Genomic DNA, 24,851 nt, shown 5'->3' with positions numbered 1-24,851 from the left:
CTGGGCACTTCTCCGGAAAGGAGCACTTAGGGAGAGTATTTCTGTGGTCCTTAGGCTCTTTGAGTCTACATAACTCTTCTGGAATAAGACCCTTCCCAGGGTCTCCGGGTACAAGCTTCTTCTCCACGTCCATCTCCCGCCCCTCCAGTCAAATTGCCTGGCTGTCCCCTCTCTCCCACGCCTTCTGTTCAATCAATGGGTTATTTTTAACAGTGTTGTGTATACCATGCTTAAATCCTGGCAAAACACCAGAGCTTTGGAATAGACACCCGAGATGGAAATAGTCTCCCACAGCCTCCCCCCTTTCTAAAGTTTTTCCTTTTAAAGAGAGAAAACAAGTTATCCAAACTGTAGACAGCCCTACCAAGAAAGTCCCCAGACAGTGGCACTGAGTGACTGAACTTGCAGCCTCAGCCACGGAGGTGGGACTACAGGCTGGACGTGCCACCCCTTCTGGCCTAACTTCAGCCCAGGGAGGAGATGTTTCCTGCCCTTTCCCTGGGCTTGGGGGGAGTCTGGAACCCCTGTGTCTCTGAACCATGGAGATTACCTGTCCATCCCCCATTCCCAGTAGCCAGAGGCTCTTAGCCTGCAGAAACAGCCCATCTATTTCAAGCTACTCAGTAACTAGAGAGTTTTTAACTGAGAAAGGGCAAAATTTGCCTTTCTGTAACTTCCACCTGTGTGCTTAGTTGTGCCTGCCAGAGCCACAGAACAGATCTGATACCCTCTATCAGAGAGTCCGAGATTCAAAGCTGGGGATCATGTGCCCTCAGTCCTCTCTAGCCAGACAGACCTGCTCTCAGGAGGTACTGAGGGCCCCCCGCGATCATGGTGCTCCTCCTCTCGCAAGCAGGTCCGCTTTACTGCTGCTCCCTTGGGAGACACCTGGAACGGAGCTCAGACTGGCTCAGGGGTAGCCTTGCAGGCAGAGAGGGTAGGAGGGTAAGCATCTCCCTCTCGCTGCTCCTTGTAGTGACTGAGCTGTAAGAGACACTGTGCTAGTGGGCGCGTCTCATGCGCTGTAAGCCTCTTCCGCACATGCTGCTGCCCCGTCCCCATCCAGCATACGTACTCAGCATGTGTGATGGAATTTATGGGCCCAAACCCAGCAGCTGCCTGTCTGAAGCTTTTTGGATCCTCCTTAGACCTCCAACATAAGCTGTTTCTTCCATTTCTTGGTCTTCCATAGATTTGATGATTAAGCCATTCTATCCCCATTCCAAGCAATATACATAAAAACAGTGACCAAGATAAGCCTAAGGGAGAATCTTGCCACTGACCTGTAGGCACAAGCAGAGCTATTCACCAGCTACCAAACTCTTGAACCATCCTGCCACCGAGCCTACTTTGCTGTCCATCTCTTACACCTTGCTGAGTCCACCTGAGAGGACGTTGGCCACATGCTCTTCTGGGACCTTGTCACCATGCACATGTGGTGTCTGAGAGCTCCACGCACAAGACTCAACCTCGAAAGGAGCACTGAAGAGTCCTAGGAGGCACACTGACTGAAACCAGAAAGCCCGGGTTTCAGACCTGGCTCAGCACCTTCTCACACCTTGGACAAATCACTTAAACTCTTGGAATCTCAGTTTCCTCATCTGTAAATGAGGGGCAGTGCCCACCCTGCTTACTTCCAGTGGCTTTTGTGAGGATAAAAGGATTACATTATAATGCAAAACAATAGGTAAGAGTAAGGTGATGGTTATTGTTTCATAAGCGTGTATTGAAGACCTACCAGTGTGACACGAGTAGGAACCACAGGAGCCCTGCTGAATTTTGGTCCAGCAGGAGGTTTGGATATGCCACCAGCCCGGGCCAGAAGCAAGGGAGTCAGAAGCTGCGATCAGGAAGTCAGTGCTCAGGGACCCGAGACAAGGCAGAGGAAGGGTTTCCCAGGAAGGTCTGAGATCAGGCTGAGAATGGTCAGCCTTCACTTTGTCTGGTCCAGTGTCAGAACACACGTTTTAAGAATAAGAGGCTTGAAACCTGTGGGAGGCAAGGCAGGAACGGGGCCTCAGCAGCTGGAACTAGAGACAGAGAAGTCCTTGATGAGACCTGTGTCTGTGGTCGAGGACCTGGAGGGAGTCACACATCAGGCTGAATTGTGAGGCAGGACCTGGGGTCAATATGTGTGGACTCTTCCAGGCAATGTGCTTGTGAGGCAGGGAACAGGCACGTGCAGCCGGGGAGGGCGTGGCCACGAGGGTGAAGAGGGGGTCGAAAGTCTTGTACACAGAGAGGAGTGGTGGGAACACAAGAGGGAATGACGGGGTGGGTGATACCGCCAGGTCCCTGAGGACAGTGAGGGGAGGGACTGGCCTTTGATCTCAAGAGGGGAGAGTAATAGAAACTTAGATGGGCTCCTAAGTGCAGTACAAGGTGAAGGGGTTCCCTGTTGGTGGCTTTAATTTTCCCTAGAAAGCAGGAGATGGGTTCCTGTGCTGTACATGAGGCGGGGTGCTAGGATAGAGATTTGGGATGACTGGAGGATGCTTGTGAGGCCACTGGAGAGAAGGGACAGTCCAGAGACCACCAAACGGCAGAGCAGGCCACGTGGGGGACCGGGACTCTGCTATGACACCAGTTGGTGTGCTTGTGAGGGTTTTCTCCAGCTGGCTTAGTCCTCCCAAGTTGAGGTGCAGGGATTCTAAAAGAGGTGACCCAGACCAGGGGTTCACCTGTCGAAACAGCCTTTGTTGCTAAAGTGAAGAGAAAGGTGCCCAGCATTGGGGCAGGGACGGGACTCAGGCCACTCCAGAAGGGAGAAGCCATGGCCAGAGTGGATCGTGCCAGGTGAGTAGCTAGCCAAGGATGGTTAGTTCCCAGGACCCCCCTCCCCACCTGCTGTGTCAGGGGACAGCAGTTGTCTCGGGGTGGACAGAACACCCTGGCCTTCCTGGAATGAGGTGGGCAAAGTGTGGCAGGTTGTACACTGTAACATGGAGGGGCCCAGAGGAACTGCTGGAAAATTCTGGAGAGGGGCTGGGGAGGCAGTGAGGAAGCATCCCTGCAGGAACCTGCAAGACTAAGACATTAGCCCAGGGGTGAGGGCTGTCGGAGCAGCGTCCATGTGTGTGCGAGAGGCTGGGCTGTTGGGGACAACAGTCCCTGGACCTTTGATAGAAAGATCTGGTCACACACGGGACTTCTGAAAGCCTCACTCTGTCATTCTGGAGCCTTCGGCTTCCTGAGGTAAAGCAAGGTGGCTCACATCCAACCAGAGAAATCGATGTCCGGGAGCCAGGCTGTGCTTCGGGGCCGAGGGAGTCCCTGTAGGGCTACTGGTGGTTGCTGGTAAGGCGGCTACCGCCATCACCCCTACCTCTGACCGGGCACTCCCCGAGGGGGAGGGAGGGCATGGCTGATACCAGAACTGGGAGGGGAGGGAGGGAGATGAGGGAGGGAGGTGAAGGAATCTGACAGCTATTGAGCAACGCAGTGTGCCAGGAACTTCGCATGCTTTATCTCGTCTCATCTTCGGTAATCCGCGAGGTGGACGTGTTAGCCCCGTTTTACATTCATTCATTCAACAAATATTTATGGAGTGCCCGCTAGGCATCAGGTGCAGCTCCGGGTCCTGGAGACACAGCAGTGAGCAAAGTAAAGAGACAAATGTCCCTGCCTCCCTGGAGCTCATATTCTAGTGGAAGCAGGCAAAACACCCAAGACGTGGAAGTAAAATGTATAGGATGTGAGATGGCGGGGAGAGAGAAACAAAGCAGAATGGGGACTAGAAGGTTAGGGAGGGGCTGCCCCTTTATACAGTACATCATTAGTTGTTGATATAGTGTTGAATGATTCATTAGTTGCACATAACACCCAGTGCTCATCCCAACACATGCCCTCCTTAATACCCATCACCCGGCTACCCCATCTCCCCACCCTCCCCCACCTCTGAAACCCTCAGTGTCCATAGTCCCGGAGTCCATAGTCTCTCACGGTTTGTCTCTCTCTCTGATTTCCCCCCTTCAGTCCCTCCCTTCCCCTATGATCCTCCCTGCTATTCCTTACATTCCACATATGAATGAACCGTATGATAATTGTCTTTCTCTGCTTGACTTATTTCACTTAGCATAATCCCCTCCACTTCCATCCATGTCGATGCAAATGGGGGGTATTCGTCCTTTCTGATGGCTGAGTAATAGTCCATTGTATATATGGACCACATCTTCTTTATCCATTCTTCTTTTGAAGGGCATCTTGGCTCCTTCCACAGTTTGGCTATTGTGGACATTGCTGCTGTGAACATTGGGGTGCATGTTCCCCTTCTTTTCACTACATCTGTATCTTTGGGGTAAATACCTAGTAGTGCAATTGCTGAGTTGTAGGGTAGTTCTATTTTTAACTTTTTGAGGAACCTCCATACTGTTTTCCAGAGTGGCTGTACCAACTCGCATTCCCACCAGCAGTGTAAGAGGGTTCCCCTTTCTCCACATCCTCGCCAACATTTGTTGTTTCTTGCCTTGTTAATTTTAGCCATTCTGCCTGGTATAAGGTGGTATCTCATTGTGGTTTTGATTTGTATTTCTCTGATGGCTAGTGATGTGGAGCATTTTTTCATGTGTCTGTTGGCCATTTGTATGTGTTCTTTGGAGAAGTGTCTGTTCATGTCTTCTGCCCATTTTTTGACTGGATTATTTGTTTTTGGGGTGTTGAGTTTGAGAAGTTCTTTATAGATCTTGGATACCAGCCCTTTATCTGTACTGTCGTTTGCAAATATCTTCTCCCATTCTGTGGGTTGCCTCTTAGTTTTGTTGACTGTTTCCTTTGCTGTGCAGAAACTTTTTATCTTGATGAAGTCCCAAAAGTTTGTTTTTGCTTTTGTTTCCCTTGCCTTTGGAGGTGTGTCTTGAAAGAAGTTGCTGTGGCCTGTGTCGAAGAGGTTGCTGCCTATGTTGTCCTCTAGGATTTTGGTGGATTCCTGTCTCACATCGAGGTCTTTCATCCATTTTGAGTTTATCTTTGTGTATGGTGTGAGAGAATGGTCAAGTTTCATGCTTTTGCATATAGCTGACCAATTTTTCCAGCACCATTTAAAAGAGACTGTCTTTTTTCCATTGGATATTTTTTTCCTGATTTGTCAAAGATTAGTTAATCAAAGAGTTGAGGGTCCATTTCTGGAGTCTCTGTTCTGTTCCATTGGTCTATGTGTCTGTTTTTGTGCCAATACCGTGCTGTCTTGGTGATCACAGCTTTGTAATATAGCATGAAGTCAGGCAACGCGATGCCCCCAGCTTTGTTTTTCTTTTTCAACATTCCCTTGGTGATGTGGGGTCTTTCTGGTTTCATACAAATTTTAGGATTGTTTGTTCCAGCTCTGTGAGTGTTTTAATAGGGATGGCATTGAAAGTATAGATTGCTGTGGGCAGCATGGACTATTTTAACAATGTTGATTCTTCCAATCCATGAGCATGGAACGTTTTGGCATCTTATTGTGTCTTCCTCAATTCCTTTCATAAGTGTTCTGTAGTTTCTAGAGTATAGACCCTTTACCTCTTTGGTTAGGTTTATTCCTAGGTATCTTATGGGTTTTGGTGCTATTGTGAATGGAATCGATTCCTTAATTTCTCTTCCTACAGTTATATTGTATAGAAAAGCAAGTGATTTCTGTGCACTTCAGATAGGGTGACTGCGAAAGCCGTCCCTGGGCAGGTGAGACTTAAGTAAAACCCTGAAGGAAGTTAGGGAGGGGCTGTGCTGCTCCCCGAGGGCCTGGAAGCAGCTGGTGCAAAAGCTCTGAGGTGGGATCCCAGAACAGGAGAGGGGCCTCTGTTGCTGGAGTGGGGCATCGTAAGAAAGGAAGTGAGAAAGTTAAGGGAAGTGTAAGGTGTGGGGACATTGTAGGTCATTAGCAGGATGGAGGAGTTTGAGCAGAGGAGTAGTGTAGTTTTACAGATCATTCTGGCTGCCTTGATGCGAATAGACTGTCTCCAGGCGGGGAGTCCAAGTAGGAGACCGTTGTAATCATCTACCAGAGAGACGGCGGTGACACGGACGGAGGTGGAATCCGCGGGGGTGGCCCGACATTGTCGCATTCAAGAGAAATTCTGAAGGTAGAGGTGACAGGTTTGCCAGCAGCTCCGATGTGGCTGTGAGAGAAAGAGGAGGCTAGGCTGACTGACGTTCGGTGTTTCGCCTGGGCAGCGAGAAGACTGAAGAAGGTGCCCTTTACCAAGCTGGAGAAAGGACTGCCAGAGGGGAGCAGGTTTTAGGGGGAGTATCGGGAACTCGAGTTTAAACATGCAGAGTTTGGGAGACTTCTTAGACATCCAAATGGAGGTGTCAGGGAGCCAGGGGAATATACAAGCCTGGCATTCAGGGGAGGGGTCCAGGCTACCAAAGTGGAAGAGACTGCCAAAGAAGTGAGGGTAGGTGGAGAAGGAGAGCAAGGACTGAGCCCTAGGGCAAACTAACATTTAGTGCTATGGGAGATGAGGAAGAAACTGCAAACGAGTAAGAAACAGAAGCGTGCCCAGTGGGATAGTAGGAACACCAGGAAAATATGGTATCCTGGAAACCAAATTAATAAAGTATTCTAAGAGGAACAATTAACTGTGTAATATTTTAATGTTGCTTCTAGGTAAGGTGCTCCTATAAGTTGTCCAAACTAGGATTTTTTTTTTTTTTTTTTAAAGAGAGGGAGAGGGAGGAGGAGCAGAGGGAGAGGGAGGGAGAGAATCCCAAGCAGGCTCCATGCCCAGTGCAGAGCCCGACTTGGGCTCGATCTCACAACCCTGAGATCATGACCTGAACAGATATCAAGAGTCAGACGCTTGCTTAACAAACTGAGCCACCCAGGCACCCCCAAACTAGGACACTTTTAGCAATCCGTCTGGGATAAGACACATAATCCAAGATCATCCCAGGAAAATCAGAATGGTGTGTGGCCACTCTACTGATAGGTCAGTAAGAACTGACCGTTGGATTTAGCAACATGAAAGTAACTGGTGAGCTTGGATGATGAATTTAGGGGTCACTAGAATGGATTCAGGAGAGGGGGAGGAGAGAGCTCAGAGGTGGCAAGTGCAGGTCGCCCTTTCAAGGTGTGTTTCTGTAGACGGAAAGAAAGAAAGGCCCAGTAGCTGAATCCAGGTGGTAGTTATATAGGTGACCATTGTACTGTTCTCTCAACTTTTCTGTATGTTTGACTTTTTTCCTAATACAGAGTTGGAGAAGCAAAAATGTTAAAACTTTAAAAGGGAGGGGGTGGCAGGGGAGCTCACTGTGGGAAAGGTAACATCTGTATGCTGATGGGAATAATCCAGAAATGAGATGATGCGGGAGTGAAGACTTCTTGGACAGTGTCCTGTAGTCCATGGGAAGGGATAAGGTGTAGGGAACACAAGCTGGCCCAGTGACGAGTACGGACAGTCGAAATAGGAAAGAAAGTGGAGGCGGTGGACACAGATGCAGGCAAGTGGTGGTATGGAGCTCGTGGAAATGCCGTTCTGCCTGGGTCCGTTCTTTCCGTGCCATGGTAAGCAAGGCCGTCTGTGGTCAGTAAGGATGAGGGAGGAGGTGTGGGGACGTGAGGAGAGGAGAGTGTGTGACTAGTCATCTAGGACAAGGGGAGAGTGGCTGAGCGAGTAGCATTTCAGGTGTGGCAAACCAGTGTGCGTCTTTCTCTGGCCCGCGTCCCTCATCTGTGCACGCACGTGCTGGCGTAGGTAGGAAGTGGAATTTAACCACCGTTGTGGTTTAGCTGAATGAGAGAGGAGCGAAGAAGCCGGGGGTGAATTAAGGAAGCGATCGTTATGATCGATGTGGAATTTTAGATGGGTGAGAATTGCAGTACAAACAGGAGGGGAAGGACAGTAAAAGGGTGATTGGACCTGTGGCTTGACGATCTCGTAGGTTGACGGATTGGAGTTTAGCCCCAAGAGCAGTGAACTATAGATACTTCCATAGGTGGAGGCCAGAGAACCAGTTTGAGATTGGGATTAGAGAGGACTTTAGTTGTTAGTAATGACTCGGTCTGGGGTGTGATTTAGGAGTAAATAAGTAAAGTAGGATAGAGGATAAGATCACTGGAGGAGGGGAGGTCAAGGCAGGCCTGCCCTGGAGTTCACCAGTTTCTAGTTTAGAAGGAACCTCATCTGTCCTGCTCCTTACTTGGCGAGGAAGGAGTATGCTACAGGTGTTGAGACTGATGATAACTGCTGCTTTAGGGTTTCTCTTCTGCACTTTATTTTGGACTGAAGTTGAGGGGACAGGAGACTGCTAAGGAAGGTAGTGCTAGACTTTGCCAAATGTGGGGACTGGTCTGTGGCCACAGTCAAGGCTGACAGAGATCAGAAAGGCAGCAGAGGGGCGCCTGGGTGGCTCAGTCGTTACGTGTCTGCCTTCGGCTCAGGGCGTGATCCCGGCGTTCTGGGATCGAGCCCCGCATCAGGCTCCTCTCCTGGGAGCCTGCTTCTTCCTCTTCCACTCCCCCTGCTTGTGTTCCCTCTCTTGCTGGCTGTCTCTCTCTGTCAAATAAATAAATAAAATCTTAAAAAAAAAAAAGGCAGCAGAGGTCATAAGGGGAAGAGAGCCGGTTGAGCATCAGAACTGAGGGTTTTGCGGGATGCCTGGGTGGCTCAGTTGGTTAAGCGTCTGCCTTTGGCTCAGGTCATGATCCCAGGTTCCTGGGATTGAGTCCCGCATTGGGTCCTTGCTCAGCAGGGAGCCTGCTTCTCCCTCTGCCTGCCGCTCCCCCTGCTTGTGCTCTCTCTCTCTGACAAATGAATAAATACCTTTTAGAAAAAGAAAAGAAAAGAACTGAGGGTCTTGGCTGGCAGGTGTAAGAGAGTAAGTCACAGAGGCCCTTATAAGGTACCAATAGGTAAGATTAGGCATTTGAGCCTAAGTCAGTGAATGATATCAATGATAGGAAGCTTCTGAAGATCTCCCAAGGAAGGGCAGGAGGGGCTGCGGCCTGCTTGTCTCCGGGACCATTTGTTCTAGCAGGCATTAGCAATGCCATGTCTCAGGAAGGTACCTAGAATGACTACAGCAGGTCTCTGGTCCTCCTTCCTGATGGTTGGCTGGCCGGCCGGCCATACAGAGCTGAGTGCAGCAGGACGTAGGGGAGCGCGGGATGGGTGGGTGGGAAAGAGGAAATCGACTGCTGCAGCTCGGTGGCGTGTGCTGTGGCAGATCCCCGCCCCGTGTGCAGGCCCCCCTGTCGCGTCTGGTCATTCATTTGTTCATTGATTAACTGCAACTGCTAGGTGCTCTTCTGAGTGTCAGGGGTGTGGTGGTGAGTATAAGACATGGTGACAAGACAGTCTGTCTCTTAGGGCACCCCTCCACTTGTGCAGATGGGGGTCCTCTTGGGTGTGCAGGGGCCAGGACATCTGTGTAGAGGCGCCAGGACATCTGTGTAGAGGCGAGGAATGGCGCAAGGAGTGGGAATAGCAGCATCTGTGTTCTACGTGCGCCGAAATTGTTGTAGGACTGTCCTCCCTGTGCATCTGGACAGTCGGAGGGTGACTGGCAGGGTTCCCATCAACCACTTGCCTGCCCATTTGGCATTTGGTCTAGAGAGAGAAAATTCTGCGCGTGCAGCCTCACCCAAAGTCTCCGAAGTCGAGAGCAATGCTGGAGCCCTCGGACTAAAGAAGGTAGCTGGGGTCCTTTTCTATAGGAGCGGCATGCCCAGCTGGGGCCCAGAGACCAGTGGAGGAAATTCCAAGAGCAGTCTGCACTGATGCCTTGTCCACCCTGTGGCAGTGAAGGGGTGTGTGGGGGGCTTCTGTGGCCAGCAGAGCTGCCACAGCCTCCAGCTTCCCAGAGAAGGTTCTCTGGAGGGGTGCCCTGGGAGACCGATTGTCTAATCATCATGTCTTATACTCACCGCCACATCCCTAACACTTAGAAGAGCACCTCCCTTTATGAAGTTTATATCCTAGCAGGGAAGCCCAGACACTAAATATCTAGTAAGTAAATTGTTTAGTAAATCAGGATAAGATAAATACTGTGGGGAAAAAGAAAAGGTAGGGCAGGGTGGTAGGAGCAGTTTGCAGTGTTAAATAGAATGATCAGCATACACCTGCTGGGAGAGGTGAGATTTGAATAAGACTGAGGGGGGCGGTGAGGGAGTAAGCCAAATGAATCCCCAGAGGACGGAGGACAAACGTTCCAGGCAGAGGAAGCAGCTCCAGTAAAGGCGCTAAGGCAGCAAGGACTATGACTGTGGTGCCTTGAGCAGGGGGAAGGGTAGCAGGAGAGGAAGTGGGGGAGGGGGAGTGTCAGGGATCAAGGATGCCCTTGTAGGCCATTGCAAGGACTCCCTCTTTACTGTGACTGAGATAGGAAGACCTTGCATATGTGGGGAGATTGATCTTTGATAGAAGAACGGCCACTTGCTCGGCTTTATCACGGAGGACGGGGGAGGTGGTGGAGCAGAGGCAGGTGGCTTTGTGGCTTTGGTGGGAGGCAGACCTCTGATCTCACTGAACACATGTTTATTCAGCACCTGCTATGTCAGGCACACTTGCTGGTGCTGGGGGATGTGGCAGTGAACAAAACAGGCAGATCCGTAGCCCCATGGAGCTTGCGCTGTCCATATTATAATAAAGTGGTATACACGAGAGAATAAGCAAATAACAAGAGAATCTTTTAAGTGCTAAGTGAAAGAAAGAAGAAAATCAGGGAAGCCGAATGATAGTGGCAGGAGGAGGAACCCCCTTAAGACAGAGCACTCAGAGAAGACCTCTCCGAGGAGGTTGCATATGAACAGATCTGAATGAAACCGAAGCGCCAGCCTTGGGAAGATCCAGAGTGTTTTCGAAAATTCCAGACGCAGAAAAAGGTATGTTGTATTCAAGAGCTCAGACAGAAGAAGGCCAATACAGTGAAGGAGGGCGAGTAAAGAGAAGGCCTCAAATGGTGTGAGATGCAGGTGAGGATTTGGCCTTGTTACCTGTGGTTTGATTTTGTCCAGAGGGCCCTGGGAAGGTCTTAAGCAGAGGAATGGCATGATACGGTAGCTAATTGAAGAGTATCGTTCTGGCCTTTCTAGAGAGTGGATTGAGGGGCAGGAGTGGAAACTGGTCGCCAACCATGGCAGCAGTCAAGAGGTAATGAGTTAGCCCCGGATGGAAGCAGTGGAGAGAGAGGTAAGTAGTCGATTTCTAGGACATTCGAAGATGAACCGGATTTGCTGATCAATGGGATGAGAGGCGGCCAAGACAAAGAGATGAGTCAAGAGTGACCCAGAGGGATACCGTTCAGTTGGCAAGATAGAGGTTTGTTTGTAAAATCGGTGTTCCCCTTTGTACAATGTGCCGATCCTAGGTCAGTGGTACTAGAACGGAAAACGGGGGGACTCTTGGGTTTGTCTTGGTCAGCCGCGTTGGCCCAGCCTGGCCTTCCTCACCATCAAAGCCAAAGCCGCCACCCCAGTTCCACCGTCCTCGGCATTGTTGGTGCTCCCACCATTTCTCTGAGTTCCATTACGTTCCTGTCCTGCCGACGAACCTGGTACAGCAACGCCCATGTTTGAGTTCCTCCAGCCACGTCTCTGCCTCTGCCTCTGGGCCACTGGGCTGCTGATGGAGAACATGACACAACACACGCGTTGGCCCCACGGGTCTCCCATGGTCTCCTGTCTCTGCTCAGCACTGTTCGGCACTCCTTGTCCCTGGTGGACGTATCACGGTGACTGTTCCAGACCTTCACCATCCATAAGTCACAATCCCCCAAATCCCCAGGCCCAGGTGTTTCCTGGAGAAGAGAGTCAGTCTGGTGAGGATTTGCTCAGGTCCCCCTCCCTCCAGCCACAGCTGTCGGAGTGGCCATCTTCACATCCCACCCTGTTTCCCGGGAGAGGGTATCCTGCCTCTGTGTCCCTCCCTTCCTACTCTGGATCCTGTCCCCTTTCCTCTTTGGGCCTCATTCCCCTGCCCCCTGCCCCATCTCTTGCCCCCCGCTTCTGCTTGTCTCCTTCCAGCCCAAATACAAACATGCTCATTGCCTGCTCCCCGCTTTGACCCTGCAGCCACACATTCCGTCCTCTCCTTCGCCACCAAGATTCTGTAGAATTGTGCGAGCTCTCCTGACCACTTTGGTACTTCTCTCCATCCTCGACCCTCTGCAGTCTGGCTCTGCCCTCCTTCCACGTGCTTCTCCAAGGGGCGGGTGGCTTTCGTGTGTTCCCAAAGGCAGTGTGATCGGTGAAAATACGGGTGCGAGCAGTGCCCGTCCATGCGGTTGTGTGAGGATGAAATCGGGTCACGTGCTCAGAGCACTTAGAGCGGCGTCTAGAACACAGAAGGGCCCGAACTGTAAACTGCTGTCATCACTGTACTGATTATCTTGGCCTTTATCAGATATTTCACGCTGCCTCTATACTGGGGTGCTCGACGCATCCCCTGCCGAGGCAGGGACTCTAAGCTGTGTCGTGTTCCCGGTGACTAGTGCAGGGGCCGGGTCAGCTGGGGCTTATCACACGCTGGTGAGATGGATGGTGGGCACCAAGGGCGCATGGGACCGTGCCCTTGGGCTCTGGGTTAGGTGGCCCCTGAGGACAGTCTGGCCACCACCCGTGCTGTCACAGGGGGAGGAGTGCTTGCCTCTCAGCAGCTCCTCGGCTCACAGTTCTCCCCTCTGTCTCCCCGTGCCTCCCTCCCCTCACGAGGAAGTCTGGGCCCCTCCCTTTCCCTCCTTCGTCCACACTAGGCGCAAGCTGTCAGCACGGTCAGTGGGAGCCGTCAGCAGAAGCCCAGGCACTGTCCCCTGAGGGCCCCTGGCTCAGCCTTTCCTCTCCTCCTTCAGCACCGGCCTCCCTGCCTGTCATACGTGTCATGCGTGTGGCTCCAGGCTGTCTGTGGCCACAGTCCCTAAGCAGGCCTGGGGGCAGTAGCTGGCAGAATTTCAGACTCGGGAGGGGTTTGATGACAATAGAGACCTTGCTGGAAGCCTGGCCCTTTGGAGCAGGGAGATTGAAGTGTCCTTGAGGGGCCTCAAGAAGGCAGCCCCCAGACCTCACAATGGAGCAGAAATTTGGCCTGGATTGGCCCAGCAGGATCTACGCTGTGAAGTCTGCCACCTGAGCCGCTCTTCCCGCTTCTAGCCTGCAGGTGTTTGCCGAACACCTCGGCCGCGTGCTCGGCCGCTGCTGCGGTGCCCCACAGCCTGGTGGGGAACCAGGCAATGACACTAGCGTGCAGCAAGTGCCATGAGGACAGAGTACACAGAAAACCGTGGAGACCAGAGGGGCCTCCATCAGCCCTGTGTGGCTCGGGGAGGACTCTCACTTTTAGAAGGTACAGATCCTGGAGTCCGGTTGAAGAATGAGCAGAAGTTGAGCCTGTAAATGAGAAGGGGAAGAGAATTCCAGGCAAAGAGAATAGCGAGTATAAAATCGTGGAGGCATCAAAGAGTCTGGCAGGTTGTAGAAACTCTAGAGAACTGGGAATGGCTAGTGTTTAGGGAAAGGGAGAAGAAGAGAGGGGGTGTCTGAGGCAGGTAGACAGGAGTCGGATCACAGGGGCTTCGTGAACCAGACTAAAGAGTTTAAAATGTATCCTCTAGTTAGCAGCTGCTGTCGGTAGAAACCCGTATCGAACTAATTCAGACACAAAGAAAATAGATTGGTTTATGTAGCCTAAGTTCAGGGGCTGAACTGTCTTCAGGCCCCTCTGAATATAGAACCCGAGCAGTGTCCCTCTCCCAGTGTTTTGGCTCTGAGTTCATCTCGCTTTGACTGTTTTCTCTATGTAGCCACGAAGATGGTTCCAGCAGCTCTAGGCCCAGGGTCGGCCAATTTTTTCTTAAAGGTCCAGTTAGGAGATATTTTGATTTTGTGCCGCATCTGCTTGACTCTGCCGTTAAAGCATGAACGCAGCCATAGACGTTAGGTAAATGAATGAGCATGACTGTGTTTTTTTTTTTTTTTTAAAGATTTTATTTATTTATTTGACAGAGAGAGAGAGACAGCCAGCGAGAGAGGGAACACAGCAGGGGGAGTGGGAGAGGAAGAAGCAGGCTCATAGCAGAGGAGCCTGATGTGGGGCTCGATCCCATAACGCCGGGATCACGCCCTGAGCCGAAGGCAGACGCTTAACCGCTGTGCCACCCAGGCGCCCCATGACTGTGTTTTAATAAAACTTTATTTATAGAAACAGGCAGCTGGTTTATGGGCTGCAGTTTGTACAAGCCCTGTTCTTTTTTTTTTTTTTTTTAAGCATTTTGAAGATTTTATTTATTCATTTGAGAGCACGTACGTGCACGCACATGAGTAGGGGGAGGGACAGAGAGAGAGGGAGGGGGAGGAGCAGGCTCCCTGATGAGCAGGGAGCCTGCCACGTGATTCCATCCTAGGACCCCAGGATCATGACCTGAGCCGAAGGCAGCTGCTTAACTGAGCCCCCCAGATGCCACTGTACAAGCCCTCTTCTTGGCTTACGTGGTTGTGACAGCTCACTGTCTCAGGGAAAAAGAGAGACTCCCTCATCCCCCAGTGTCCACATTAGACGTCAGAGAAGAATCTGGTTCATCCCACTTGGATCAGGTGCTGTTGTTGAGCCAGTTACTGTGGTCGAGGGCCGAAGTGCCCTGATTGGCTAGCCTGGGACATGTGCTCATCCCAGGAGCAGCGGTGAGGTCAGCTCAGTAGGACCGCACGGAATGACGGGTAGGATGGGCTTCCAGAGGAAGGGGGCGGGAATGCAGATGCCCACTGCAAGGTGCCAGCAACAAAGAGCGTGAGCTGAGTGCCCGAAGTGACCAGTGGTGTCCGGCTTGAAATTGGTCCTGACGCAGCGTCAGGGCAGCAGGCCAGCCCCGGCGGTGCCCATGCACCTGGCCTTTCCCCTCTGTGCAGAGTTCGCACCTCAACTGCTTTATTTACACCGGTGGGAATGCACTTGCCCACTCCTTCCATCCTCACACACGGCTCCACTTCCTGGTGGGACAGAGGGCAGATTCACTGGGGGGGGACCAGGCTGAGCTCGTCTGCCGTGGGTGGCCCCTGCTTCACTCTGGCCTCAGCAATACCTCACCTGGTCTTGATTGAAGGATTCTCTCCTCCCTTGTGCCTGTGCCTGCACTGCCCTTCTCCCGGAGCGCCATTCCCGACATCCTCCCCCAGGCTCATTTACTTATCTTTCAAGGCTCAGCTCAGTTTTGTTGTCATCTCCTTCATGAAGATTCTCCTGGACCCCTGAATTGGTCCAAGACCTTTGTACCCCTACCTATTACAAAACGCACGATGTACAGATGTATTTTATGATCATTTGTTTACCTGGGTCTCCTGTTTCCTCCTGAAGGGAGAGACCAGGGCTCATTTTCCTTTAGGTCCCCAGCCAGCACTCAGCCCAGGAGCTGGCACTGAGAAGGCAAGTAGCTCGGTCTCGTCCCACGCAGGATGCAGGGACCGGAGCTTCGCGCTGATGCTTGGAAGAGGACTTGCTGGTCACTACCCGTTGTGTGTCTTCTCTACCTCTGTGCCGCTTCTCCCTGGCGTGTGTCCACCTGCCCTAGAGATTTACCGTCCTTTCTCCTGCTCTGCTGCTCTCTCAGGGGACCCATTCAGGCGGTCAGCAGGGAAAACATGCAGGCAGACCTAAATTTGACAAGGCATTTGGGAAGTGCTCGTCTTGCCTGCACGGATGTATACCAGGGTCTTACTGTGCAGGACCATTTATGGTGGGGCTGCTGCTGCAGCAAGATCCCCCACAAAACCAGGTAAATTCTAGAAAACCCGTGTTCCTCTGTTTTATCCACCTCACCACTTCCCAGAACAGGTTTGAGGATGGTGGCTCTGTGGGGTTTTGCTTTCACCCTGCTGGATGACAGTCTCACTTTTGGGGGGCCAAGGCCTATGGCTGAATCTAACAGACTGAGGCATTATGGCCCCTGGTCCTCAGGACCCATTACTGGGCTCTGCCTTCCCTTTGTCCCCTGGGTGCTCGATCTGCTCACACTTACTATAGGGGTGAGTAGCTGGAAGACTAAACAGGCGCAGATGGAGAGCTGAAGGTGTGTGTTACCCTACTCCAGCAAACCCACATCTAGAGGCACTTTTTCAGTTGGGTTGGTTGGAACTCGGAGGAAGACCCTATCCTGGGTCTGCCGGTGCCCACATATAACCACTCCCCACCCCCTGATAAGACCCAGTCACCTCTCCTGCTGGTCCCTGGATACAGGCTGAAGTGCTGGGTCTTTGGTAGTGGTTTAGGTTGTTGGGGACATTCACCTTCTACAATGTATCTCAGTCACACCACTGGGCATTAAATGAGCTGACAGATATCTTCTGATGTCCACCAGAGTCTGTGGACAGGGCAGCCTGTGTGCCCTAGGGTCACTGGCCTTGCTATGAGAGGCAGAGGGGTCAGACCCGTCCTCATCACGTGCCCTCCTAGAGTCACAAGTCTCCAAACTACTGAGCTCAAGGATCTCAGGAGAAAAGAGGGACAGGTTCCAATGCAACTTCCCTCTCCTTCCCCAATACCTTCTCACGCACTCACACACCCTACTGAAACCTGATCCTAGAGCTGCCTCGCGTGCTGGAGCCCTGGGCTGGCAGGCTGGGGCCTGTCCACCTGAGCCTGCCCCACCCTCCCCTGCTGCACCCCCCCCCCCACTCACCCCCCGCCAGGGCAAGCAGGTCAGGCATCCCACACCCCCGCCAGTCTGACCAGTCATTCCGCACCTCAGAGGCCACCTCCACCCTGGCCAGGCCCCCAAACTGGCACCCTGGTCTCTGGACAGAAGCCCCTGGTTCTCTTCCAGGTGTAGCACGAGGCTGGGCCCAGGCCACCTGCAGAATTAACACAAACACACATACAGACCTCATCGCTACCATCACCCCACCCCATTTCCTGTTGTTTTTGGCCCCCGGCTCCACTTCCAAGGCCTCTGAGGGCACTGAGCCACTTCATGGGGGCTGAGCAAAGTACAGTGGAAACACTGCAGGAAGAGGACGAGCCTACCTGGGCGCGTCGGGGAAGGCTGTCCAGAGGAAACAGCATTTGAACTGGAAGAGTAAGAAGGGATTTTCCCGGCAGAGAGAGACAGAAGGGGATCAGCGAATAGAGGGTGTGTACATTTCAGGCAGCGGCACTGCCCGTGTGAGCACGTGCAGCCCGGCACGTTCAGGGAGCTGCAAATGGTGCCCCGTCGGTGGAAGGTTAGCAGTAGTCTCCGAAGAGGGAGGCCCAGTTACCTTAGGGGGAGGAGTGACTGGGAGATGAGGGAGTTGAGACAGCATATCCGTTGCTCTTTCTAGAGGTTTGGCCACAAAGGGCTAGAGAGAGAGATGGGTAGCTAAAGGGGTGCGTGATCAGGAAAGTTATTTGGGTGGGTTTGTGTGTTTGTTTTCACGTAAGAGAGACCTGCGCTTGATTTGTGCTTGGGGGAAACAAACGGGAAGGGAAACCACGCTGGAGAGATCAGCTTGGGTGGGCCTAGGTGGGGGGGGGGGTAAGGAAGTTAGAAGCTGAATGAGTTCCTATCTGAGCCGTCCTGGTTTGGACTGTGAAGTGAGAGAGGAGGTAATCTGCTTAGGGAAAGTTGGAAAGGCTAGAACGTTTGTGGGGCTTGGGGACGGTTTGGAAAAGCTACTGAGCAAAGTTGAGGGTCCAACTAAAGTTCAAGCCCATGAATTTATAGTGACATCAGTTCACATGAGAGTGTGTGTGTGTGTGTGTACGCGCGCTAGCAGCACTTAGAAGTATAAAGAATACAAGAGTGTAGGATTAGATTAATCTCCTGAGTGGGTTTTGCCTAATGGGTGGGGCAGAAAGACAGTGGAACTGGGGGTATGGGGTCCCGACAAGAAAGATGTAACAAATGGATGGGATTCTAGCCAGGAAAGAGATGAACCCTGGGAATGAAGGGAGGTTTTCTAACTAGGACTCAGAATCCAGAAACAAAGGTAAAGGTTGATAAATTTGATGATGTTTGTAAAAAATATATTGCAAAAAAATGCGGGGTAAAAGAAAGCGAGAAAACACCATAAGCCAAGTAAATATTAAATAAACACACTGGGAGAAATACTCGTAATTGCATCTCGAAGGGTTTATATATTTAATATATGCAGAGCTTCAAAAAAAGAGCAGATTGTTAGCTGACGCTACGGCGGTGATCATATGCATTGTAGAAGTGTACCCGATCATCCCGCTGGACGTCTTACACAGCGACATGACTTAGATGTCAATTATGTGTCAGAAAAGCTGGGAGAAGAAAGAGACCCATAACCCTGTAGAAAAATGGGCAAACGATAGGAACAAAGGTAGCAGAAAAAGAAGTGCAAATGACCCCTTAACCATGTGCAGTTTCACTTAGAATAAAAGAAATACAAATTAAAACCACACAGATACTGTCTTTCTCCTATCAGACTGGCAGGACTGAAATGTTCGACCATCACTGGTGGCTATGATGGCACACTCCCCATGGAGGGTAATTTGGCAATATGGAGCAAAATTACTTCCATGCATTTTTCCCTTTGACCTGACCAACCCACTTTGAGGAATCCATTCCAAAGATACGTTGGCAAAGAGAAAAGACATATACATGAAGTTATTCATTGTAACTGCTGTCGGTAGAAGGTACTTTAGGAAAGCCTGCAGCAGCCCAGGGGGCTGACTGAATAATACGATCAGTATTAATTTATATTCTGCTGTGGAGTGATCATCACAATATATTGTAGGTGGAAAAAAACAAAACAAAACTCAGGAGGCAAAACAGTATATTTAATATGCTATCTTTTTATTGAATAAAGAAGGCAGTAGTGGTACTCTGCACACACACGTATGTACTATGTGTTTGCTCACATCAAAAAAAAGGATAAAATAAAAACAAATTCATTGTAGGAATACTAACCTGGATAAAATAAAAATAAAATGGATTTAATAATAAAAAATAAATACTATATGGGAATAGAAGCAGCAGGAGTCAGACACAGAGAGAAATGTTCGACTCCTCGGAACGTATCTTGTTTTGTGAGTTTAGTTTTGGCATTGTGTAAGGTTTTACCTCATCATAAAACAAAATTAAATTAAAATGAAGTACAAGCAGCCCCTAAAAAGCAAAAGCAAAATGAAACCAATAAACTGAACTATGTATCATTGATGAATTCGACTCAGCAGAATTATTTCAAGCGGCAGAAGCGAAGTCATTTGTCTGTACTTCTCTAGTAGGGTAAACCCAAAGGCAGAAAGAACTGTAAAGAAACTTTACGTTGTTTCTAGTAGTGATAGTGTTAGTAACGTTATTCTGAAATTATATTTTTTACATGTACCTCTATGTGTGTATGTATTAAGATAAAGCAAATAAGCAATTATGTTGCTATCACTACACAAGAATGTCTACTGAATTGAAAAGAGACACAAATGTAAAGTAAAGGAAGATTACATAGATGACTTTTATGGTGTGTGAATCATATCTCAAGGAAGCTGAAACAAGAGAAAGAAAGTACAAATCTTGTCATCCTCAATTTGGATTGGGGATGCTAGTATAAACGCATGATGTATTTTCTCTTTAAAAAATTACTTCCTGCTTTGTCCCCCTGAAAAGGCCTGGGGGAAACGGCTAGCCCTAGCCGCATGAGCAACCTAGCCATCGAGCTGGTGGTCTCTAAATACCATCTCCAGTGAAAAGGAAGCAGGGCTCCTTGGAAGATGACCGACTCCAGGTGGAGGCAAGAAATGTACAGGATGAACTTGGGACATCTTTACATACTAGACAGCAAGGCCGTTTTCTAAGATTACTGGGGTGTGTCAGAGGATTCAGGAGCCAAGATGAAAAGGCCAAAGGGAGAAGAAGAGAGAGGAGGAAACCTGTAGATTTAAAAGAGGCTAGAGACCAGCCCAATTCAATGTGTGGACCATGCTTTCATTCTGATCTATATTAAAATATCTATATTTAAAATATCTATATTAAAATAACCAACAACAGGGGCGCCTGGGTGGCACAGCGGTTAAGCGTCTGCCTTCGGCTCAGGGCGTGATCCCGGCGTTCTGGGATCGAGCCCCACATCAGGCTCCTCCGCTATGAGCCTGCTTCTTCCTCTCCCACTCCCCCTGCTTGTGTTCCCTCTCTCACTGGCTGTCTCTATCTTTGTCAAATAAATAAATAAATAAAATCTTAAAAAAAAAATAACCAACAACAGCAAACATTAATGAGATGAGATAATAGGAGAAATCTGAAATTGACTACTTGTTGCTATTAAGAAATTATAGTTAGTGTTTTAGATGTGATAATGGCTTTGAGAGGAGTTGTTTAGGTGTGGTTATGGTTTTGAAGGTGGCCTTCCCTTTTAGAAATGAATGCTGAAGTATTTTATGGATAAAATGGCATGATTGCTGGGAGTTTCCAAAATAATATAGAAAGAAAGTAGGAGGGGCTAAGAGAAACAAAATTGACCATGACTGATAATTACTGGATCTGGGTAACAAGTCCATGAAGTTTCACGGTTTTGTTTTTCAACTTTTGTGCATGTTTGAAATCTCGCATAATAAAAAGTTTTAAAAATATATCCCCAGGAGAAAAAAGGAGTACCCTTTACACAAAGGGGCACCCAATTAGCAGGAAGAAATGTTTGAGGAGGCTGGCTGGGAATAAAGAGGGGCTACAAAATGAGCAGCTGAAACATGAAGACCCAATAAAAGAATGAGGTGAAATGGACAATGTTTAGAAACAGATAATAAAAATAAGAAATAAATGAGTTCTACACTAGCGGCAACGATTTTTAAGAAACGCTTATCAGACCCGTGTCGTGCTTTTGGCCAGGACCTCTCCTGTGAATTACTTTTGTTCATTACTTACAGTCTTCGTCAGCTCTAGCTGCTTTAACAGACTACCAGAAGCTGGGCGGCTTCTCGGCAACAGAAATGTATTTCTCACAGTTCTGGGGGCCGACGTCTGAGCTCACGGTGCCGGCGTGGTCGGGTTCTGGTGAGAGCCATCTCCAGGTTCAGATGGCCGGCTTCTCCTTGTATCCTCCTACGGTGGAAAGAGAGCTAGTTAGCTCTCTGGCCTCTTCTTACAGGGCACTAATCCCACTCATGAAGGCTGTACTCTCATGACCTGATTACCTTCCAGAGGCCCCCACCTCCCAGCACCATCACACTGGGGATGAAATGTCAACATACGAATTTGAGGGAACACAGACATTCAGGCTGTAACACTAGTACTGGAACTGATGCTTTTTGGGTCATATTTTCACTTGTGTATCGTGTACCTTTGGTTGTTAAGAGCTTACTGGTTTTGGTTTGATCCCGTCTTTGTGTATTAGGAGAAAGTTGCATCCATTTGCACGGCGATGTTTTCATTATTATAAAGTGAAAAAAGAACCTACGGAGCTCAGTACAGATATATACCGAAAGGTTAACTGCCTTGTGTTTGAGGATTATGGGTATTTTTGATTTATTTGTGTTTGTGTGTGCACCCATCAGTTTTTCCCCCCCAAATTAGCACTTATTACACCCAAAATAAGGCTTTTAAAAAAAAAAAAAAGTAAAAATTAACATAATGAACTTTCTAAGCAGCTGAATAACATGGGGAAAAGGAGAGGAAAAGGAAAAACATATGTTGAGAACGTTTGGCCAGATCTTAAGAGATTTTATTAGCATATGACATCCAGTACATATTGGGAAGCAGATAAAATCCTGTCCAAGCCTGACTGGGAAACTTTGCAAACATTTTATAAACTCAGTCCCGACTCAGGAGGAGAGGTTCTTGGGCTTATCCAGGGACCTTGTTTCCTTGTATAGGTTGTGGCCAGGACTCAGTGCCTCTGGGAGAACATCAAATATATTAATGTACTTTGATTTGATCTCCCAGGTCAGCCATGAGTAATGGTGGGGGTGGGCAGGATGGCAAGTTTTCTGCCTCTTTGTAGCTCACTTCAAAATCTCTAATAATATTAGTTCTGCAAGTGGTTACTGGTATTATTCCCCCTGGGTAGGGCGATCAGGATGGTTAGTGAGGATGGAAGTGGGGAAGGTTTGCTTGAGTTGGAGGACAGTCAGAGGGCTAAGTTCTAGTTCCCGGCCTTGGAGGGCCTCTCCTCCGGTCTTCAGGTTTTCAGTGGCCGATTCAGGTTGAGTTAGAAACACAGGGATGGAGCCGAGGCCTAGACCTCCACACCTTCACTCTTGGCCGGCGAGGCCCCAAGCAGGCCCCACAGAGAGAATCAACACACCGTAGATGGTCAGGTGCTGGCCGTGTTCTGGACCACCAGGTGCCCCGAGAAAGGTCTCAAAACCGGGTGCTAGGTTCCATGCATCCCTGAAGAGCTTGGTTTCTCCCATTGCTCTCCCCTCTGTCCTCACTGCCGTCTCCATCCCTCCTGACTGTCCTACCTTCCCCAAGCCTGCTTTCTTTTTCCCTTCTCAACTCAGCATTATCCCACCCTTCCTTCTCTCCCCCCTTCCCTCCCGTCTTTCCTCCGGGCCAAAATTACCCCCTCCCCTTCTGCCCCTGCCCCTCCCCCACCTCCTGAGCTTCAGGTTCCCTCCATCCTTGCCTCTGCCAGGCTCCTACCTGTGTGAAGCCTCCCCTCAGCCCTGCCTCCCAGCCACAGGCTTCTCTACCAAACGTCCGCCTCCTGTGTCCGTTCTCCCTCTCACCTCGAATTCTCCTTCCTCCTCACCCTGGGTGGTCCACCTCCCAGACTTCTCTGCGAAACTTGGTCTCCGTGTACTAGCTGTCGTTGGGTCTCTTTCTGCTCAGCTGGTCAGTGTGTCACCTCCATGTGCCCAGACTGCAGGGACAGTGTGGGTGCGTGCCTGGGTCGCCTGCCGGAGAGCTTGCCGTGCTGCGCCTCTGTCCTGGCTGAGCCGTCTTGCCTCTCCTCCCCCGTAGCCGGCCGTGTAGGCACTGGCCAGACCTGCCCCTCCAAACTCAGGCTCCAGTGGACAGGCTGTGTCCCATGCCACTGACCGGGGGCAGGGAGGGCGCACTGGAGCATGGAGCTGCTTCCAAGGATCCACTGCCAAGACAGACGTGCCCAGGAGCCCACCTGCACTCCCGCTTGTGGCCTTTGGGGGTCCTCAACAGCCCTGTTGTATTGCAGGTTCTCCAAGCCAGCACCCATGTTCCTGGATGACTCTTTCCGCAAGTGGGCTAGGATTCGGGAATTTGTGCCGCCTTTTGGGATCAAAGGTCAAGGTAGGTTGGGAACCCTCTATATTAACATGAGATCCCTCAGCCTGTCTCCCTGTACCCAGGACAGGGCTGTACCCTCAGAAGTCCCCATGCTTGGGGTCCACCCCTCTTCCTCCTTCTCTCCCTTCCTTTCTTTCCTCTAACTTCAATGTACTGTTTGTTTACTCAGAGCCCACCACTTGGCCAGGGCCAGGCATACAGCAGTGGAGTGGACAATATAGTTCTGCTCCTTAAAAAAGCTCCCGTCTAGTGGAGACACAGATGGTTCAAGTGCAGGACAGTGAGGGCTCTGACAAGGGAAGAACACAGTGAGATCACAGGACAGGATGCCAGGGACATCATGCCAGAGGACCAGATACGAGGGGGAAGTCCCTGAGAAGACAGAGGCCGTCCTCCACAAGGACCCCAGCCTCCTCCATCATCGCCTCCTTACTACCCTCTCCCCTCCAGTCCTTTCTTACCCTGTCCAAGGCTCGCTGTCCTCTGTGCCCTCAGAACTGTCCCCTTCCATTGCCTTAGGGACTTTGCCCATGCAGCTCCCTCCTGACTTAAGACTTTCCCTCCCCTGACAGTTTAACAGTTCTGTTGCCTTGTCAAGTTTCTGCACTGTTTCATGGCATGTTAGAATTTGGGCTTTAGGGCAAACAGACATTGAAGGGTCAGATCTCAGTACCACTTCTTTACTAGCTGTGACCTTGGACAGGTTACTTAACCTGCCTGTGCTTTAGTTTCTTCATCAGTTACATGGAGAAAATAATACCATTGTATTAGGTTGTGGTCAGAATCAAGTAAGAACCTTGTTGAAGGTGTGACGTCATTTGGCCAGGGCACTGAAAAATACCTGAATCCTCCACTCAGCCAGTCCATCCCTCCCTGAAAAGAAGACAGGGGCCGGCAAAAGGACGCTCTAGAACGGGAGTTTAGACCTCAGATCCCCAAGGACAAATCTAACGGGTAGGGCTGAACCGGGTAAAGAACCGCTCTCCTAAATCCTTGCTCAAGACTCCGACCCTCCTGAGCTACGAAGGCTGGAAAGGCTGGTACACAGCCCATCGGCCAGCGAGAAGAGAGCACCTGCTAGTTTATACCCTTTCTGCTTAAGTCCCCTTCGAGAAAACAAAAACCCAAGCCATAGCCTTGACTTTGGCCAACGAGTAGCAATATGCTTTTCCTTAGAGGTGAAATGGGAGGTGGGGAAAGGAGGGGGTCTGTGGCCTTGCCTGAAGCCCTCCAGAAGGTATACCTGCAGGCACTCAGTAGAGAACGCTCCTTAAAGGTCTGTTTCCTTACCCATTCGCCTTCACCTCCTGGGAAGATTCGCTGTGCCTGCTGCCTCCTCTTTTTCACCATTTAGTCCTGAGCACTCTCTCCCCCCACCATCCCAGTGACACTGCTCAGTGTCCCCGTGAGATCCAGAGGGTACATTTCAGCCCCTAATTTGACCTCTTGGCTGCATCTGACAGTGTTGTCCACCGTCTCTTAAAAAAATGGTGGGATTGTTATTTTTAAGTTGGGAGGCATTCTTTCTTTACGTGGAATACTTCATGCATATAAAAAAGAATGATGACTAGTACAGTGAGCGCCCGTGTACCATGTCCCCAGCTTAAGGAATAAAACATGAGATACAATTAAAGCTCTGCGTAGCCCCTCCAGCTCCATTCCCCTCCTTGTCCAGGACACCATTAGCCTGGTTTGGGGGTTATTGTTCCAATGCCTGTGTATCTCCTTGTGTGATGTATTTATATATCCAT

The 24,851-nt window shown here is 50.2% G+C and overlaps 1 protein-coding gene across 5 annotated transcripts in view; it reads left to right on the top strand.

Annotated features, from left to right (window-relative positions):
• Positions 1–24,851, top strand: part of ST3GAL3 (ST3 beta-galactoside alpha-2,3-sialyltransferase 3) — a 183,144-nt gene that overhangs the window by 133,120 nt on the left and 25,173 nt on the right. For all 5 annotated transcript variants that reach the window (XM_044383913.3, XM_026498290.4, XM_044383912.3 and 2 more), the window contains one exon: positions 23,009–23,103. In XM_044383913.3, the coding sequence (XP_044239848.1) occupies positions 23,009–23,103 (95 nt within the window). The remainder of the gene's footprint in view (positions 1–23,008; positions 23,104–24,851) is intronic.

The sequence above is a fragment of the Ursus arctos genome, unplaced genomic scaffold (genome assembly GCF_023065955.2).
Source record: "Ursus arctos isolate Adak ecotype North America unplaced genomic scaffold, UrsArc2.0 scaffold_12, whole genome shotgun sequence".
Lineage (NCBI taxonomy): Eukaryota > Metazoa > Chordata > Mammalia > Carnivora > Ursidae > Ursus > Ursus arctos.
The sequence above is the reverse complement of the archived record's forward strand: the minus strand, read 5'-3'. Positions and strand labels throughout refer to the sequence as shown.